Genomic DNA, 18,816 nt, shown 5'->3' with positions numbered 1-18,816 from the left:
GTGAGTTCGAGCCCTGCATCAGGCTCTGTGTTGATAGTGTGGAGCCTGCTTGGGAGTCTCTCTCTCTCTCTCTCTCTCTCTCTCTCTCTCTCTCTGCCCCTCCTCCTGTGTGTGCACACTCTCCCTCTCCCTCTCTCAAAACAAATAAATAAACTTTTTTTTTTCTTTTTAAAGAATGATTAGAAATTCTGCTTTGCTGAGGGTGGAACATTTACCCTCACCAGACCTGGAGCTTCCCCACGCCCTCCAACCCAGCGAGGCGTTGTGCTTTCCCATCAGGTGTGGGGAGCCCGTATCACTCTGACAGCCGCATCTCCCCATCAGACTGGTTTCCCGGAGGCTGTATGTTGGGGGGGGGGTGGTGCACACAGACGGGCTGTGCCCTCCAGCACTGCTGTCTTTCTATCTCTCATCTTCTGTTATCTGCGGCCTCTCCGACAGCTGGACAGGCACACGGGTCCCCAGGCATCCGCCCTGGGTGCAGGTGGGGGAGGGGGTGCAGACTCACCGTCAAACAGCCCATCAGGCTCTGCTCGAAGGGCCGCTGGAAGGCTCGCGGGTCCCCACACCAGTCCAGCAGCTCCGTGGCGGCATTGTGGAAGTTAGCAGGGTTCTGTAAGTGCTGTGGGAGAGGGAAGGAGGCAGCATGAAGCTCCAGGAACAAGGCCAGGAGGGCAACGTGCAGGTCTGGGGTGGCGAAGACCCCGGGCCCCACTGGGGAGCAGACTCGAAGAAAGGGGCGGGCCAGGAATAAGGAACCTTCCCAAACTCCCTCTCTCTCGCTTTCCCTTTGCATCCACCCCACCTCATCCCTGGCAGGATGGGGGTTAGTAGCCCCATTGCAAAGATGGGAAAACCAAGGTCTGGAGAAAGACGATAGTATTAAAGTGTTTCCTGGATGCTGGCAGTGGGGGGGCGGGTGAGCTCTGCAGGGTTCAGGAGGGTAGCCCGTGACCCCCAAGTTGGGGACTGGCTCTCCCTAAGCCAGGGCAGCCTTGCGCTGGAGATTCCTTCTTGGTGAAGCCCACTCCTGCTAACCATCACCACCCAGGTCTGGACGTCCACCAGCTCTGGCTTCAGAGCAAGTGCGGCCATGGCCCACCAAGGGCAGGGGTCAGGTGGATCAGAAAGAGACCCCCAGGCCAAACTCAGCCAGGGAGTCAACTATAAGCACACTGCGCCCAGGCTATTCTCACACCGGGGTCCGATGTGTGTGACTTAGCTCCCCAAAGCCAGATTTCCCCGGGCCCAGTCTGGCTAGGCTCGGAAGCTGCTGGCATTGCCGGGAGGGGTCCCTGCCTGAGCTCAAGCCCCTCCCGGTCAGCGGGTCTGAGTCAACAGAGACTGAATTTTGACACCAAGGCCTCTAGATTCTGCTTGGGACCCAGGCCACGGGGCCGACTGGGTGGGTGGTGGGCGCTTCACTCTCTAACCCCCGCCCAGGTCTCCCCAGGCCCCGAGGGGCTGGGCCTTAGCCCAGCGGGTGGGTGACTCGCCCAGGGTCACACAGCAGGTTAGGTGCGGAGCTGGGATCCCAGCGATGGGTGTCACTGACTGTGGGTCCTCCAGAGGGACACCTAGGGCGTATCCACAAGGGTCGGAGGTGAGGCCAGCTGCAAAAGGGTTGGTGGGAACTTCTGAGGCCTTGGTGCTGGGAGAGACGGGGAACAGTGGCTTCCCCTGCGGTTGCGGTGGGGGGGGGGCACTCTATTCCCTCCTGCAGCTCAAGTCTGCCCTGGAGCCGAAGCAGGGAGGGGTCTTAGCAGCAGCCAGATCCCAGAATTGGGAAGGAAGGGAAAGGGCGGGGCGCCGGGGGCTCCCTCTGCCTTCACCTCCCGCTTGCTGCTGACCCAGGGCAGTGCCTCACCTTCCCCAACCTCCCTCCGTCGGCCCTTCTGTGAAAGGGGGATACAGATCACGGCTTAGCGGCGGGAAACTTTTGTTTCTTTCGCTTAGGGTTTTGTGACTATCGTTACAACGTGGTCTGTGCAAGAAAAATGTAAAAATGGACGGAAGAGAGTGAAATGACTTAGAACAAGGTGCCTCTAGGGGAGAAAAGGGAGAGGGAGCAGCGAAGGAGAGAGAGAGGGCAGGCGAACAGCAGCAGGCCCTCCGTCACGGGGCCGGGGAGGGCTGGACAAGATGAGACCCGTGTGGCCCCTGGCGAGGCGCCTGGCGCGTGGGGTGCTCCCACGCGGGGCTGCCCTTGGCCCTGACTCTGCCTCCCGGCGTCTCCCCGGGAAGCACAGCTGTTCCGTGCAGCTCTCAGCCCTGGCTCACACGGGCTCCTTCTGCACAGGCAGAGCTGGGAGGAACCTCCACATGGAGAAAAGGGCCCTTGGAGAGGGCAGGGGTGGGTCCTCACCTCCGCCTCCTGTGCTCTCTCTTTAAACCGTGCCCCCTCCGAGGCCACGGGTGGCCTGGCCGTCTGGGCTCCGAGTGGAAAGCCATGCAAATCGGCTAATTCCCTGCCCAGCAGCCTCTCTCTGCTAACCGAGTTATTCCGTTTATTTATGTGATGTCACACCCAATTAGGAGGGTCAGCAGTCGCCACATGCTGCTCTCAGAGCTGCCTGCCCATAGCACCCTCACCCTGCAGGGCTCTTGGGCTCACAAGTGGCCTCTGAGGCCAGTCCCGGGGGTCCAGTTTTGTTCTGGCCCCTGAGCACGCAGCCGTCCGTATCTTGGCCAGCCCACCTCCAAGCTTCTCCACCTTTGTGCCGGCCAGCTCATGTGGCCTTCAGCTTGGGCTCTGGGTGGTCACTGGTGGGCCCGACTCACTGGGCACAGGGCATCCCGTTCAGTGACTGTTGCTCTGTGGCTCTGTGGCCTTGGCCCAAGACCCCTCCCCTCTCTGCGCTTTTGTTTCCTGTTTCGTCTGTGAGGTCACTGGACTGCACAGGAACGGGTGACCTGGGTCAGACTTATTTATCTCAGTCACTGAGCCCCAGACCCCTCATCGGTCAAATGGGGTCACACATTGGTAAAAAGCTGTCACACAGCTTACAGGACTGCTACAAAGTTTAGGAGTGATTTAAATAATGACCTCCCTATTACCAAGTAGGTGTCAGGTAAAGGCTGCTATTGCTCTGAACTTGGTACAGTTTCTTCTCTCCTATGAGCATCTTGAGAGGAGAAAATAGGGCCCTGTCCACCTGTGGAACTCTCAAGACTGGCACGAGGCCAGGCCCATGCAGAAATGGTTGGTGAGCAGTTAACTGTCCAAAGGATGGTCCATCTGTGTTGTAGGTCGGCGACCTGGCCACTTCAGAGCAGGTCCCTAGCGCCATGTGGAGTGGCCAGCCTTTGATGGTCAGTGGATGACAGCACAGATGTGAGTCAATGGCAGAGGCCTCCCTGGCTGTGGCTGTTACTGGGTTCTAACAGCTCACCTCCCACCAGAAAGTCTGCCTGTCTCCACAATTCCTCAGAAGATCTGGGCTATATCCACTGGCCACTGAGTCTGCTGGGGCAGGAGCAGCGGACAACAAAGCCTAGACCAAGTTGGATTGACTACCCAGACCACGTGATGAATGCATCTTCTTATTAGTTCATCTGTGAATCAAACAACCTGTCCATCCATCCAAAAGTGAATCACTCCATCCATCCATCCATCCATCCATCCATCCATCCATCCCCTTGCCCACTTACCCATTCAACCATTCACTACTATATTCATTTCCCATCTATCATTCATTCACCTACCTATCTATCCATCCAGAATTTCTCCAACCTCCCGTCCATCCATTCATTCATCCATTTATCCATCCATCATCTATATCCACCTGCCTAACTGCCCATCCCTATGTCCATCCATCCACCCACCCACTCATTCCCTTAGCTCTCCTCTCCATCCATCAGTTCACCCCTCCCCTGCTTCCCCTCAACTTTCGTGGGCCCTGCCCCAGCCTGGGCACCGTGCTAGGCTCTGCTGACTGTGATGAATACGACACGTCCTCTGCCCCCAAGGAACTTAGCCTGGAGGGAGGCCTGACACATGCCCCACAGGGCCTCTAGCTCAAGGGAGAAAGCAGGGTCGGTGGGGTGGCTGGATGCCCAGGAAGCAGTGGGGCTCAGAGATGGAGGGTGTAGACGCTCAGAAGGGCCCACGGGATGGGGGAGGCTGCTGTGCAAGAATTCGCTGATTTGTGTGGCTTTGCACGTGCAGCCCAGATGTGCCTGTGACCTCTGAGTGGGGCACACTGTGGAGAGGGCACTGAGGGGGGAAAAGGCAGCCGAGCCAGCGGCCCGGAGGAAAGAGAGGCAGCGGGCTGCTTGGGGGATGGTGAGTGTGAGCAACGCTAGAACCAGGGTGGGGTGGGGGTGGGGGGTTGCTGTGCTGTAGAAGTGAGGCAGGGCGGGGAGTCCGAGGCTGCAAGGCCCCCTCTGGGAGCCACAGACCCACCCGCCAGAGCCAGGCACAGCCAACACATCTGTCATCCTCAGAGCACGCAGACCTGCTTGCTTTTCTCTTCTGATTAGGCTAGAGGACGTCTGAGAATCAACAGTCTTCAGCCAGACACGCCGCCCTCTGGGGCAGCTGTGGAGCAGACAGACGTTAAGTGCTGAGCCGTGTCTGACCGGAGGTGTGGAGGGGGCTGTGGGAGTGTAGGGAGCTCTGGATGGCCCAGGGAGGCCTCTGGATGGCCCGCTCGCCCTCGCAAACGTGTCGGGGTCTGGCCCCAGCGCACAGCTCTGCGTGCCCCGTGTGTGCACATGCGCAGGTCGGGCAGGCTGGGGGAGGGCGGCCGAGGAGATCCCCGGCCTTCCGGCCGCCCGGGCATACACTGGCTGGGCATCCATCACGAAGCATCATTCTGCAGACCAAGCAGGGTGGAGTGGCAGCTTAAGCAGGGTTAGGTGGCTAGCAAGTGGCGGAGTGGGGGCTCGGCCTCGCTGGTTGGTAAATCTGAGCCCCGTGTGCCATGCTTCAAAGGGGTAAAGGGCACCCTGATCTCTGGGGACGCAGAGCCAGGCACGGGAGAAAGGTCAGGGTGTGAGCAGGTGTCAGAAGGAGCACCGTGCCTGGCGCTAGGAGGGGCTCATGCACCTGACTGTACTGTTGGGGGTGGAGGCCACTGATGGCCCATCCCTCGGGGCTGGGAGAAGTGGGGCCACAGGCTGAGCCGGGAGACAGCCCTGCAGAGCCTCCAGGAGGAGGTAAGAGCAGGGCTGGAGGGAGGGCACCGTCTGGCTTCTATTCTGTGACTGTGAGCAGAGGCGTAATTGGCGTTTGGGGGAGCTGTTTGGGCTGAGTTCAATCTGTAACCAGTCTTCTTCAATTTCCTCTCCTCAGACCCTGCCCGGGCTTCCGAGAGAGAGCTGTGCTCGACGCTTACGAGAAGACACACACTTTCGTTCCCAAGGACCAGCCTCAGCTCCACCGGGCCCTGGCGCTCAGGGAGGGCAGGCTGGAGGGGCGGTGGGGCCACGAGCTCTGCCCCCCCCCCTCCCCAGGGTCCTGAGGCCAGTGGCCCATGCTGGTGACCTGAGTGTGCTGCTAAGCCACCTAAGCCAGAGGGCTCACCCCAGCACTTGCTTCCCTGCCCCTGAGACGCTGAGGACAAGAGCCCCTGCCACCGTGCGACAGCCTGGACCCATGTGACGGGTGGGGAAACTGAGGCTCAGAGGAACAAAGCGACAGGTCTGACATCAGGGACTGTGGGCACATGGAGGAATGAGGATTTGGGCCCAGGTCTCTTTGATGTCAAAGCGCTTCCTGGAGGAAAGTAACACTTAAGAGTCTGCACAGGCACTCAGGGCTGCAAGGAGGCTGCGCCCGGAGGGCGGTGCGCCACTCCCGGCCAACACTGGGGGGCGCCCACCAACCCTGGTTCAGCCAGACTTCTTAAAGTGGGGGGGGAGGTGGGGGGCTCTGAGCCCACCTGGAATGTGCCCCGACTCTGAACAATCCGGAGAGGAGGCTGGCAGGCAGAGCACCCCCTCAGCGCAGTGTGATCATCAACAGGACGGGGAGCTGGCTGCCCTCAGGGATGAGGCCCGCCTCACACAAGTGAAGCTGGGCCGTGTGACTTCAGCTGACTCCCTTCTCCTCTCTGTGCCTCAGTTACCTTTCCTGTAAGATGATCAAATTCCCCAGAACCTTCTCTTTTCTGTTTCTTTATAGGAAACCACTGGAGCAGAAGGGCACTTCCCTGCATCTTCACAGCGGCCCAGGTGGCACAGCAGAGCCCAGAAAAGCATGGCACTGGCTCCAAATCATGCAGCTAGGAAGGGGAGGGGAAGGGAAGGGGAGGGGAGAGGGAGGGGGAGGGAGAGGGAAGGGGAAAAGAAGGGAGGGGAGGGGAGGGAAAGGAAGGGGAAAGGAAGGGAGAAGAGGAGAGGGGAGGAAAAGGAAGGGGAGGGAAGGGGAAGGAAGGGGAGGGGAAGGGAGGAGAGAGGGGGGGAGGGGAAGGGAGGGGAGGGGAGGGGAGGAGAGAGAAGGGAAGGGGAGGGAAAGGGAAGGGAGGGGAGGGGAGGAGAGAGAAGGGAAGGGGAGGGAAAGGGAAGGAAGGGGAGGGGAGGGGAGGAGAGAGAAGCAAAGGGGAAGGGAAGGGAAGGGAGGGGAGGGGAGGAAAGGGAAGGGGAGGGGAGGGGAGGGGGGAGGGAACGGGAGAAGGGAGAGGAGGGGGGAAGGGAAGGAGAGGGAGGGAGGGGAGGGGAAAGGAGAGGAGGGAGGAGGGGAGGGGAGGAGTGGAGGGAGGGGAGGAGAGTGAAGGGAGGGGAAGGGGAGAAAGGGGAGGGGAGGGAAGGGACAGGACAGGGCGGAGCTGGCAGGTGAGCCCTGCTGTGCGATGCGGGAGTTAGGCTGATCTCTGCCAGGAACGTTCTCACGAGGGGGTCAGGGAGACCCAGGCAGTGAGCCCTTGCCTGCCGTCACCTCCACCCAGCGCCCAAGAGGCCCAGCTACGTAGGGCAGGCCAGCACCTCTCTTGCTCTGTTGCCTTGGCGGCCCTGCCCTCGCCAGCTGGGCCAGGCTGGGCAGGGGAGGAGGAGTGAGCCCAGGCCGCACACCCACCTGCTTGATGCACTGTAGTCGGTCATTGGTCTGTTGGATGTGCCTGTCCATAGAATTCATTCTGGCCGTTTCACTGGGTTCTACCCGAGAGCCATGAACGTTGTCCAGCCTGTGAAGACAGAGGAGAGCGGGTGTCACTGGGGTCGTGCCGGGCCCGACAGCCTCACGGCCGCTCTCCAGCAGCAACGCGGACGTGCCGGCCCCAGTGGCTCCCGGCAGGTTCCAGGGCCCTTTCTGAGCTGCGGCGGCCTCTGTCCCAGCCGGCCCTGCACCGGAGGGAGGAACTTCGGCCACAGCTGCCCAGCCCCCGGGGAAACCCACCTGGGCTGGGAGCAGGAGTTGCTCCTGGGTGATCTCTGGGGATGACTCACGTGAGCACTGCGCAGGCACGGCCACGTGGGACACGACGTGAACTGCACATTCGGCACACAGGTTACCACATGCGCGTGCGTGTTAGGGGGCGGTGGGGACGGCGACCCCACCTTCCGATTCCCAGTTCAGGGCTCAGCCTACGTGATGTGGCTCTGTGTGCGCGTGCACATGCGCAGGGGTCTTCCCACGTGACCCTCACTGCGTGTGTGGCGTAAGTGCAGCATCCTGTCGTGGCACCAGGATCCCCCCCCCAACCCCCCATGCTTCAGAGTTCTCCACACTACGGACCACAATTCCATTTCCCCCTTTGCCTTCCTGGGAAAGAAGGGCAGGAATTAGCACCACCCCTCTATTCAAGACAAGGAAACTGAGGCTCAGAGGGGGAAGGGAGTCACCCATGGTGGCACAGGTGGCCAGTGTCAGAGCCCATACCAGGAACTAGGGCTCCGACTATCAGCTCACGGCTCAGTGGGCAGGGTACATGAATGTCATGGTCACCGGGCTCACTTCCTGAATGGCTGTGGGCCTTGGGAACTTTAACAGGAGGGTGACTTCCTTCCGGGTGGGGAAGCTGAGTAAATGAAGGCAACCCTGTCACCTTCAGAAAGGTCCTGGGGTCCTCAGGCCACTGGCGGGGGGGGCCACAATGGCAAAGGCAGACATGGAGAGAGAGAGAGACAGAGAAAGAAAGAGAAAGAAAGAGAAAGAAAGAAAGAAAGAGAGAGAGAAAGAAAGAAAAAAAAAAGAAAGAAAGAAAGAGAGAGAGAGAATGAGAAAGAAAGAAAGAAAAGAAAGAAAAGAAAAGAAAAAAGAAAAGAAAAGAAAAGAAAAGAAAAGAAAAGAAAAGAAAGAAAGAAAGAAAGAAAGAAAGAAAGAAAAAGAAAGAAAGAATGAACTGGAGAGAGAGGAGAGAGTCTACCCACTGTTCAGGGGTCCAGGTCCCTGGGGCAAAGCAGAAGTCGGCCCATGGCTTCTGGGCTTGCTTTCCGTAACCCAGTGGGCATTTCAGGCTGCAGACACATGGTTCAGACACAGAGTGCTGAACAGAGGCCCATGGCCCTTGCTTTCCTCTGCTATCCTGTGACACTGCCCTCCCAGAAGGCCCCTCATCTCCTGCTGTGTCACCAAAGGTCCCATTTACCAGGCACTTTGGGTAGGCTGGGCCCCTGCATTCTCTCCTTTACTCTTCGTGCAGATGAGGAAACTGAGGTCCGAGATCTGCCAAATCCCCATGGCTAGTAGGAGGCTGGACTGTGTCTGTCTGTGCCTGTCTGCTTCCATGTCCTGGCTCTCTGCCCCCAGCACGAGCACCCTGGGCTTGAGCGAACGACCAGCATGGCGTGTCCAGGCCCAGTCTTGGGAAGAAAGGCCTGGTTGTCTTCCAAGGAGCTCTTTGCTACACAGTTCCTTCAAAGCACTTCTTACCGCTCCATTTGTACTTGAAAAGGTAACTCATTTGCGTGGTTCAAAAAATCAAAGCCCACGAGGGTATCCAGTGAAGTGCTGACCCTGTCCCCAGCCCCCAGATGGCCTTCCTGGGAGGACCAGTGTCACCAGTCTCCTGAGGGTCTCATCTTAGAGAAGCAAAGAACTATGGGTACTGTCCCCTGCCACCCCTTAAGAAACACATAAAACGATAACGTTCTACACACACTACTTGGACCTTGCTTTTCCCCTCTTGATAATATTTCAAAGTTTATTCCACATCGAGACATAAAGAGCCTTTTCATTTTTTAATGGCTGCACCATATTCCAAGGTACTAATGAATCCAACGAAATTCTGAAATTTATCCAACTAAATTCTGAATGTCCACCCCTGCCAGGCACTGCTCGAAGGCCTGAGGCCCCAAACGAGGCCCTTCTGCTCAGAAGGCTCACACTGCAGACCGAGTGATGAGGCCTGAAGCCGTCTCCAGATTCATTATTGCAAACAGTGTTGCAGGGTCACCTTTTGTATTGGTCACATCGCCCACGTGTGAATTAATCTAGAGAACATACTCTTAGGAGTGGAGTGTGTGGGTCCTTGGGGCATTTGTACTTCTGATACATGCTTTCTGGGGTCACTCTGCCTTGGAACTCTCCCACAAAAAGGTAAATGTAGGGGTAGCGCCCAACATTTATTTTTTCTACCCTCGCCCACCAACATCCTTCCATCCACCCCACCTATCACACATTTATAGTCCCAGATAGCCAACTTCTCTATACATCGTTGTCCGTCTACATGCCTGTCCGCCCATCTGTCTATCCATCCACTTACCCACGCATCCATCCCAACACCTTCAGTCTACACGTACCCATCCAGGCACGCTTCCAACTCACCCAGTAAATGCTTTTCAATATCTGTCTGTACTGTGCCGGGTCTTCTCGCTAGATCTATCGGCCACGGAGAGATTAAGATAATTCTTTTATGTTCATGGCACTCTTGGTCAAGTCAGTAGTCACTCTGTCTTACCCACTAGGCGACTATTTGTTGAGCTCCTTCTAAGTGAGGAAACTGAGGCTCAGAAGTTTTAGTAGTGGCAGCCAGCTCCAGGAGCATCCTGGCTTTCCCATTAGAACCTAAACTTTGGTGCACCGAGTAGGGAGGGGCTGGGGGTACCCCCTGGAGACTGCTGCGGTGTGGCAGGTGTGTGTCATGGGAGAAGTGTTGCTCCCCTTGCTACTCCTGTCGGTTCCCCACGCAGGGGCTGAGTTTCTCCTTCTGAGTTGACTCCTACAGAGCCCCAGCCAGCGCTCACTCCCAGAGGGCTCCTGGGGCCAGGGACGAGCCATGGTGCCCAGTCGGCCAGCAGGGGGTGCTGTTGGTGAAGCTAAGTGCCCAGAGAGCTAGAAACCTGCACTGTGGGGCTCTCTCTTTAGGGCACTCTTCCTCCGCAGTGAGCACCCGAGTGCCCCCAAACGGGGGGGGGGGGTTTCGAGCAGACTTCTCTGGCTTTCTAGGTCTTGGATTCCCCTTTTGTAGAGCAGGATGGTGAGTGGGGATTAGGTGGCCTCACAAGCCTCTGTCTCTAGGTAGACTTTTCCCAGGATGCACACAGTATTTTATGTAGGGTCAGGGACCTAGTGGGGCCTTGCTAAATGGTTATTGAATGGCCGATATGTTGTTCCTGGAAACTGAGGGGCACTCAGCCCAGCCAGGGAAGCTCTAAGCAGGCATCAGGAGCCCAGACCCACCTAGGCAGCCACCTTGGGGCCCAGAGGCTTTTCTCCTTGCTGAGTGTCCCCCCGGTCCTGGCCTGGAACACTGGTGAGACTCAGGGTGGGTGGCAGGCAGCAGGAGAGATAGCGAAGATCATGGGGACAACTGCATGTCCTATGTGTCTTAATCTATAGAACAGAACGTCCAGCTGATGAAGGAGACGCTCACAGGTGAGGTGACATTGGAGATCAATGGACAATTGGGGTTATTGACCCCAGGAATGGATGGGGCTGGCAGCTCCAGCCCCCACAGAAAAAGGATGAAGGCGTGGAAGGCTAAGAGTCTTGGGTGTGGAGAGGCGAAGGAGTTATGACAGGCAGCTCATTGAGGAGCAGTCTGGAACCCTCCATTTGTCCTGGACCTGCCATGTTTAGGCACCAGGCCTGACCCTGTGCATTGGTAATTTACTTAATCCTAAAAGGCTCAGAGAGGCGAAGCAACATGACCAGGGTCACACAGCCAGGAAGGCGTTGGGCTGAGAGTCAAACACTCTTTCTATCCGTTAATGCGGTTTTTTTCCCACTCCTCCAAGACTGGAGTCAGAGCCTCCTGGAAGTCCCCACTCGAGCTGTGTCCTGGCCCAAAGAGATGTCCCCTTTTTCTACCCAATCTGTCCAAACTCATCCACTCGCTAGCCGCACCCCCCCCCCCCCCCCGCAAGGAGTTGCCTGCAAACGGGCAGCGCGGGGGCAGTGGCCATGTGCTCAGTGGCCAGCAGAGGTCGCCCTCCGCCGTGGGAGTGTTGCTCCGCTGGGCTGCAGCCTCCCTCCTCAGAGCTTGGGCTCCTTTAAGCCTTTACAAGTAGCTACAAATCCTCCGTGGCTGCAGCTCCAGTGCCCTCGGTGGCCGGGCTCCCTCCCAACTAGAGATCCCTGGCGTGTACTGGCCCTGGGTGCATCCACAGCCCCAGCCCGTCCCCGGCCGCCTGCCTATCTCTGAACGGGCAGTGGGCTCAAGCAGTGAAGCCCCCAACCCCCTCTGGCCCCAAGCCCTCTCCCTCCTGGTCTGAACAGCCACGTGCCTGTAGGAGTTGCAAAACGAGTCAGCTTGGGGAGGGGTCTCGGTGGGGGGGGGGACCCTGCTCTGCCTCCTTCCTCCAGGCCTCCGTTTTCCTCCCTGTAAAACAAAGGGTAGCCAGCCTTTAAGGGCCCCTCCCACTTGAACATTTTAGGATTTCTGTGTCAGGAGCTCCAGCTAGTTGGGAAACTCTATCTCAACAAGTGTAGAATGTTCGACGTTAACAACTACATAAGCCCATCCCAGGGCAGCCCCAGGAATCCCGGGAGGGAGAGCCCCTGTTCCCGGGGACGCTGCCCCCTCGGCCACCCACTCTTCCTTGCACCCTGTGCTCACAGCCTGGCTTAACACGGCGGATATGTTCTCTGCCAGTGACATGTGAGCCGGTGTGGTCTTCTGACTCCCAGGTAAGTCTTGGAGGGCCAGGCTTCTATGCCACTCCTCACCACCTAGCACGGCGCTGGCCCCATTGCCCCTCGGTTGGTGCCTAGCACAGAGGGCTGATTGGAAGTAGGGGGCCGAGAGACGCAGGAGGCCCTCGTGTGGCAGGACGGGGGTGGGGGGGGCGGGAGAGGGGGCGCAGAGGGAGACAAGGGCAGAGTGGGACTGGAGCCCATCTGGCTGGCTCCCTGAAAACATCATGGCCCTTGGGGCCCCATGGCCCTTGGCCCTTTCGTCCCTGGAAACGGAGTGGGGTGCTCTTCGCTGCCCCGTGGAAATGTGGGGTGCTGAGGCCCTGGAGGCAGCTCCGGAGGGTGGTGGGCCAACATCAGCCACGCTGACATCGGGATGTTTTATTTTTCACTTTTGCGGCCAAACAAGTCAACTGGTACCCTTGACTCACAGGCACCCAGGAGAGGCGCATTTGCGGACGTGTGTGCGCGCTCGCATACATATGCACCCTTTTTGCACACTCAGGTGTAGGCGTGCGCGCACACGCACACACACACACACACACACACTCAAGTGCTAGCGCAGATGCACTTGAGCACACACATCTCCTGACAGCTTGCACAGGCAAGTGGCGGGGTCCCCAGGGGAGCTGTGTGAGCAGTGGTGTGCAGAAATGATTCAATCACCATGCACATCTGCAGCTCAGATCCCCTGGGGCGAGCGGTGCTGGCAGCAGGGACGGGGGTTGGGGGGGGGGAGCTGTACCTACAGCCTGCAGAGCAGAGGCTGCGTTCCCAGACATCGCCAAGGCCAGCGAGTTTGGGACAGCCTGGAGGGAGAGCCTGGGGGGGGGGCGGGGCTAGGGGACCCATCCCAGCCAGCTCCTTCACCAGCTCTCGAGACTCCAAGAGGAGCAGGTGTCACGGATCCTGGCTTCAGCAGGGACTCGCCAACCTCGCACATGCGTGTCAGTCTCGGTCCTCCTCACTACTTCAGCCACGTCCTGTGTCCTCCCCCTGTACCCTGGACTGTGCTCTGAAGATCACACCTCCACGTCTTTGCCTCTGTCCCTCAGCCCAGAATTCCTGGTCCCCTTCATCTATCAAGTCACCGTCTTTGTTGTCTTCTACCAGTATAGCTACTCACTTCCATTCGAATGCCCCCGGTGTACCTGTCACGCATCCTCTTGGTGGTACCAGACCAGACCAGTGGAATGTCTTTGTATCCGTCTGCCCCATCAGCTGGGATGTTTCCCGGTTACAGATTCCCAGACCCCAGCCCGGGGCCTGGTACCCAGCAGGTGCTCAGCAATGCTCATTAGACGGATGGATGGCCATTGCTGGCATATACGTGACCCAGAGTAGCGCGAGCTGAAAACCCCAAGACCCAGCCCTCATCAGAGGGATTCGGCACCAGGAGAGGCTCCATGAACCCGGGCCACGCTTCCCGAAGAGTGGCGGACCCCTGGTGGAACCAGGAGGATCTCCAGTGGTCTGCCGTTTTTGCAGGGACGTGTTTGGACTAGCGCGGTGATCGCTGCTGAGTCTGGGGGTATTATTATTTCGGATAAGGTTACATTGGGAAGCAACAGCAACGTGCGTGGATTAAAGAAACGCTTTAAACACAGCATACGTGGGATGAAAGTGACTCGGGTTAGGGAAGCACTGATGGGATCTGACACCCTCCTCATCTTCGAGGCGGGCGAAGGAGGAGAAGCTCAGAGAGGTGCAGGAACTGCCTGTGGTCACACAGCGGGTGTCCCCTCCACCCTTGCAGCATGCACTAGGCACACTGCTTGCTGGTAGGGGAAGAGAGGAGTGGTGAAGCAGAGGCAGTCAGAGGAGACTGACTTTGTGCCCCAGCCCAGGGAAGTCGGGGAAGGGCAGAGGGACAGGAGATGGGAAAGGGAGAGGGAGGGAAGAGGCAGCCCCAGGCAGCTGACCGGGACCAGCTGCTTCCCATTCTTGGCCAGGCAGCTGGAGCAGGCCCCTGCACAGGGTGAGGCCCCCCGGGTAGGTGGGGGGGGACCTGAGAGCCAGACCTTCCTGGCTGTGAGGTTGTGGGAGGCCCCGTGATCTCCTCGAGCCTGGCTTCTCAGCTGTCCAACAGAAAGGCGCGGCCCCCTCCGCCCCGCTGGGCTGAGGAGCTGAGAAAGGGGACAGTGTTCTGGAAAGGGAAGTTCTGATTTGGACCACAGCTCCTCCAAATCCAGTCGGCCCCTCCTCAGCTCAGGGAGTGCCCCCTTGCCAAGGCTTGACAAAGCTCCGGCCTCCTGGCCACACGGGGCAGGTGCTTTGGCTCGGCACTCGAGGCTCCTGGAAGGGTGGACCCACTTCTCTCCATGACCCAATCTCCTAGCACCGCACCCCATCCCCCCGTGTCTACAGGAACACCCGTGGTCAGTGGTGGTTAATGGGACAACACGACGTACCCTCGGCGTGCCAGAGTAGGGGCTTCCTGAGGGACAGCCTGTTCTGGAACCCAAAGGTTAATCCAGAGGGAGGGACAACTCACTTGGGAGAACATGTGTCAACACTGCCCTGACCAAAGTGCCAGCCCCCTGTCCCAACCCGCACCGTGCTGGGAATCCCAGCTGCATTTGGGTGTGCCTCATCCCTCCGGAGCATGTGATGACGCCCAAACCCTCCTGCCACCCACCCCCCCCCCCCCGCCCCCCATCACACTCCAAATCCATGACCTCATAGTGAACTTTCTCTGACAGCTTCTCTACCCAACAGGCAAAGGAGGACCAGATTCAATCCTGGACAAGGTCACTGGGTTTTCTCTCATCCCCAAGGCCACGCTGCCTCTACTTTTCGTTTCCTAAAACAGAGCCTCTAAACAAGTATTGAATCTGTATGTGCCATTCAATTCTCTTCTTGCCCTACCTTATGCCTCGGAATTCCACACCCACTGTGGTGTTCCGATTGTCCGCACTGTCCTACAGATGAAGGAACGGAGGCTCAGAGAGGTCCAATGGCTTGCTCCAGGTCATGCTACTGAGAAGTGCCAGGACTCGAACCCTGGTCTGAATACCAACCCCGTGGTGTTTTACCGCATCACGCTCTCCAGGGGAACGTGGCAGGCCTTCCTCAACTAGACACTTCCTTCCCTGGCCCCGACTGCCAGGGCAGACAGGTGACTGTCTGCCGTGGAGAGCCGAGGACAGTGCAGAGACAGAGTCATGCACGTTGCTGCCTGGTGCCAGGCCCGGGCCGCAGACTTTCCCCGGGACAGTGGTGCTCATGCAGTGGCCTTGACCTGGCTCTGTCTTGAGGCTCTTGCCTGCAAATGCAAAGGCTCAGGTGCCATCGGGTAGAGAAGAGAGGCATGGCAACGGTTCTCTGAGGGCCCCTGGCGGACAGGGGGCGGGATGAAGCTGGAGATGGCACCAGGACCCCCTGACCACCAGCTGGAGCCTTCTAGAAGGTTGTGAATACCATGCAGATGTTCTTATAGCTCTGGCTCTAGAAGACACAGAGGTGTTCTCCACTGCCCTCTCTCCCCCCAGCTCCTCAAGGCTCCAAAGCTACCTGCCTGGCATATTCTGCCTGAGCTCCAGACAGGGGCACGGCCAAGGCAGAGCCAGATAGAACCAGATGAGCCACTTAGGACCACTTAGGACCTACTTAGGACCTCTTAGGACCACTTAGAACCGTGAGTTCAAGCCCCGCATTGGGCTCTGGGCTGACTGCGCAGAGCCTGCTTGGGGTTCTCCATCTCTCTCTGCCCCTCCTCTGCTCATTCTCTCTCTCTCTCTCTCTCTCTCTCTCTCTCTCTCTCTCTCTCTCAAAAATAAACAAACAGAAAAACAAACAAAACGGTCCTCGTGTCTTAGATCTAGAAGGGATCTGGGCATCTGCTCAGGCCTATCCTAATATTTACAGATGAGGAAACTGAGGCCCAGGGCAGGGGTAGGGGAGGCGGTGGAGCAGAGCCTTGAAGGCCCAGTCTGGGTCAGAGGTGGGGTCAGGGCTCCTACCCAGGCCTCAGGAGCCCTAGATTCCCTGAACTTGACTCTCTCTGCCCCTCACCATGTCTAGACACTCCCTGCGGAGAGCCGGGGCCAGGCCTGTGGATGCAGAAGGCTCAAACAGGGGCCTGCCCGGGAAGCAGGGGCTCCGCTCCCGCTGGCCAGCACCTGTGGTTTCCGTGCAGAGATTTTCAGCATCCCGGCTGGGCTGAGGCCGGCGCACCTGACCCCACAAGTGCCCCCTTTCTCCCAAAGGCCCGTAGAGCAGGGGGTGAGTCGGCCGGGTGTGGTGCCCGTCGCCTCATCTGTACTCAGGGCGTTTCTGCTCCGAGGCCGCTCAGGGACTGCGCCACCCGCATCCCAGGTGGGGGAGCAGGGGCCTCGTCCCTGGAACCCTCCAGGCACAAAGCGGGCATCCCACAGGCAACCCGCAAACTTGTTTCCTGGCTGTCTGCTAAGAGACAAAAGTCCCCCTAGGTGGTCCGAAGCCGCATGCTGACCGGCGCTCTAACCGTGCAAAGGCACTCCACGGAGTACTCAGCGCGTGTGTCAGAACCTCACCTGGCCCTGTTGTACCTCATCTTACACGGGCAGCACAGCTTAGCGGTCAAGGTGACCGGGCGGCCTGGGTTCAAATTCTGGCTCTGCCTCATCTTACACGGGCAGCACAGCTTAGCGGTCAAGGTGACCGGGCGGCCTGGGTTCAAATTCTGGCTCTGCCACTCGCTGGCTTCTGTGACCTGGGGCAAAATACTGCCCTCCGGGTGCCTCAGGCTCCCCCTCAGTAACACGAGAGCGGTGATAACAGTGCCCGCTTTCATAGGCTGCTGTGTTCACCGAGCTAGTGAACGGGAAGCACTCAGCACAGCCTGAGCCCATGAGCGCTGGGTCTGTACCAGGCCCAGGTAGGCTTTATCGTCTCCATCACAGGCAGGAGGAAACCGGGGCCAGAGAGGAGCCGGGACTTGCTGGGGGTGGGGGTGGGGGTGGGGGTGGGGGTGGGGGTGGGAGGGGGGGGACACACACCACAACCCTAGATACTAAAGATCTTCAACCTTTTTTTTAAAACCTAGTTTCAAAACTTACTCAAAATATCTAGTTTTCAATCTAGCTGCAGCGAACTTTTAGGCAGAAATGCAGTTTCTGAGGCACCCGGGTGGCTCAGTCAGTTGAGCGGCTGACTTTGGCCCCGGGTCATGATCTCGCAGTTCGTGGGTTTGAGCCCCCGTCGGGCTCAGTGCTGACAGCTCGGAGCCTGGAGCCTGCTTCGGATTCTGGGTCTCCCTCTCTCTCTCTGCCACCACCTCCCTCCCCCGCCCCCCATTTACGCTCTGTGTCCCTCTCTCAAAAATAAATAAATATTAAAAAAAAAAAAAAAAGAAGTTCAGTTTCTGCAACAACAGAAGGGGCTGTGCTCTGGATGGGGTAGGGGCGGGGCTTGCTCTCACACAGGCAACCCTGAGAACCATGCCCTGGGCTCGAGGCTGGGTGTCTGAGGACGTGGGTGGCTGAGGCATCCCCTTGCCCACTGATCAGAACGTCAGGTCGAGGAGCTGAAGGGATCTGTCCTAGTGGCAAAGGCCTGTGGTGGAAAGTTCCAGAAGGAAGGCGGATCAGGTTAGTACTTGACAGCACGTGCGCTGGGCCCTGTTCCTCCTGGGCAGCAGTCTGGATGCCCACGTGGAGTCTGTCCAGCTAGTCAGCGTTAGGTGATGGAGGCAGGGAGAGCAGAGGGGAAACACTGCCAGTTCTGGCAAAAAGAGGGCGGTGCCCTGCCCACCCGGGAGGAGGTGGCCTGGGGTCTGTTTCTCAGAAATAGGGCCCTTGAGATCCTCCCTAAACAAAGGATGCTCTGGTCTCATTAGCTGGAGAAAAGCTGTGTACTCTACCCTCCCGGCAGATCACGAGAGCACTCTTGTACATGGGGGCCTCGCAGAACTTGACTTCTCCCAAAGTTACTAGATTGCAAACCACTTTTTTTCACTAAACCCATTTTAAAATCCCATAGAACTAGTTTCCCGGGAACTAGCCTTGAGAAATTCTGACCTAAGGGGAGTGGCTGTAGGGTGGAGGCCCGGACAGCAGGGAGAGAACCCGGAGGAGGAGGACACAGGGGAGGCTGGGCGGGCTGGTAGGCTGAGGAAGGGGAACCAGAAACTCAAGTGTCTGTGGGAAGAGAAGCCACAGGCATCGGTGTCAAGATATGAAGCCCTCCATCCCTGAAGCCTAGGGCCCTGGATTCTGAATCCAGTATCGCGGCCAGTTTCCAGAAGCCATTGGTTATCATGATACACTCAACCAGCTCCTGCTCAGCTCCCAGCCCCCAGCAAGGCTGGCCCAGGTCAGGAGATTGGCACAGGCCGGGGCAAAGGCCAGAGTTGGAAGGTCACATGAGCTGCCTGAGGCAGAGGCCGGTTCCTTCTCCGCCCCACCCAAGCCAAGACCTGCAAAGGTAGGGCACAGGCCGAGGTGGCCCAGAAGGCCAGAGTTCAGAGAACTCCCTGAGGCTGTGGGGGAGGGGAGCCCGCTGGGAAAACCTCTGGTCATAGCTGTGAATAATAATGAGAACAAAACAGGTATCATTAAGTATCTACAGCGTGTCAGGTAGCACGTTTGGCGTTTTATGCGAATTATCTTTATAATAATATAACCAAAGATAGGAGTGATTAGCACCACCTATAGATGGGAAAACTAAGATAGGAAACGAGGAAGGATCTCACCCAAGATTACAAAATGGCAGAGCTGGGATTCCAACCCACATCTGTCCAGCTTCAAAGCCCAGCCATCCATCCCCTAAGCCAGGCTCCCTCTGCACCATCCTGGGGCTTTGCACATGGCCCAGCC

At 58.2% G+C, this 18,816-nt stretch overlaps 1 protein-coding gene across 5 annotated transcripts in view; it reads right to left on the bottom strand.

The window, feature by feature from the left end:
- Window positions 1–18,816, bottom strand: part of ZMIZ1 (zinc finger MIZ-type containing 1) — a 233,259-nt gene that overhangs the window by 101,870 nt on the left and 112,573 nt on the right. For all 5 annotated transcript variants that reach the window (XM_045040201.1, XM_045040204.1, XM_011287295.4 and 2 more), the window contains 2 exons: window positions 7,019–7,127; window positions 509–622 (listed from right to left, as the gene is read on the bottom strand). In XM_045040201.1, coding sequence (XP_044896136.1) covers window positions 509–622; window positions 7,019–7,078 — 174 coding nt within the window. In that variant the 5' untranslated portion in view covers window positions 7,079–7,127. The remainder of the gene's footprint in view (window positions 1–508; window positions 623–7,018; window positions 7,128–18,816) is intronic.

This window comes from Felis catus, chromosome D2, assembly GCF_018350175.1.
Source record: "Felis catus isolate Fca126 chromosome D2, F.catus_Fca126_mat1.0, whole genome shotgun sequence".
NCBI lineage: Eukaryota > Metazoa > Chordata > Mammalia > Carnivora > Felidae > Felis > Felis catus.
The sequence above is the reverse complement of the archived record's forward strand: the minus strand, read 5'-3'. Positions and strand labels throughout refer to the sequence as shown.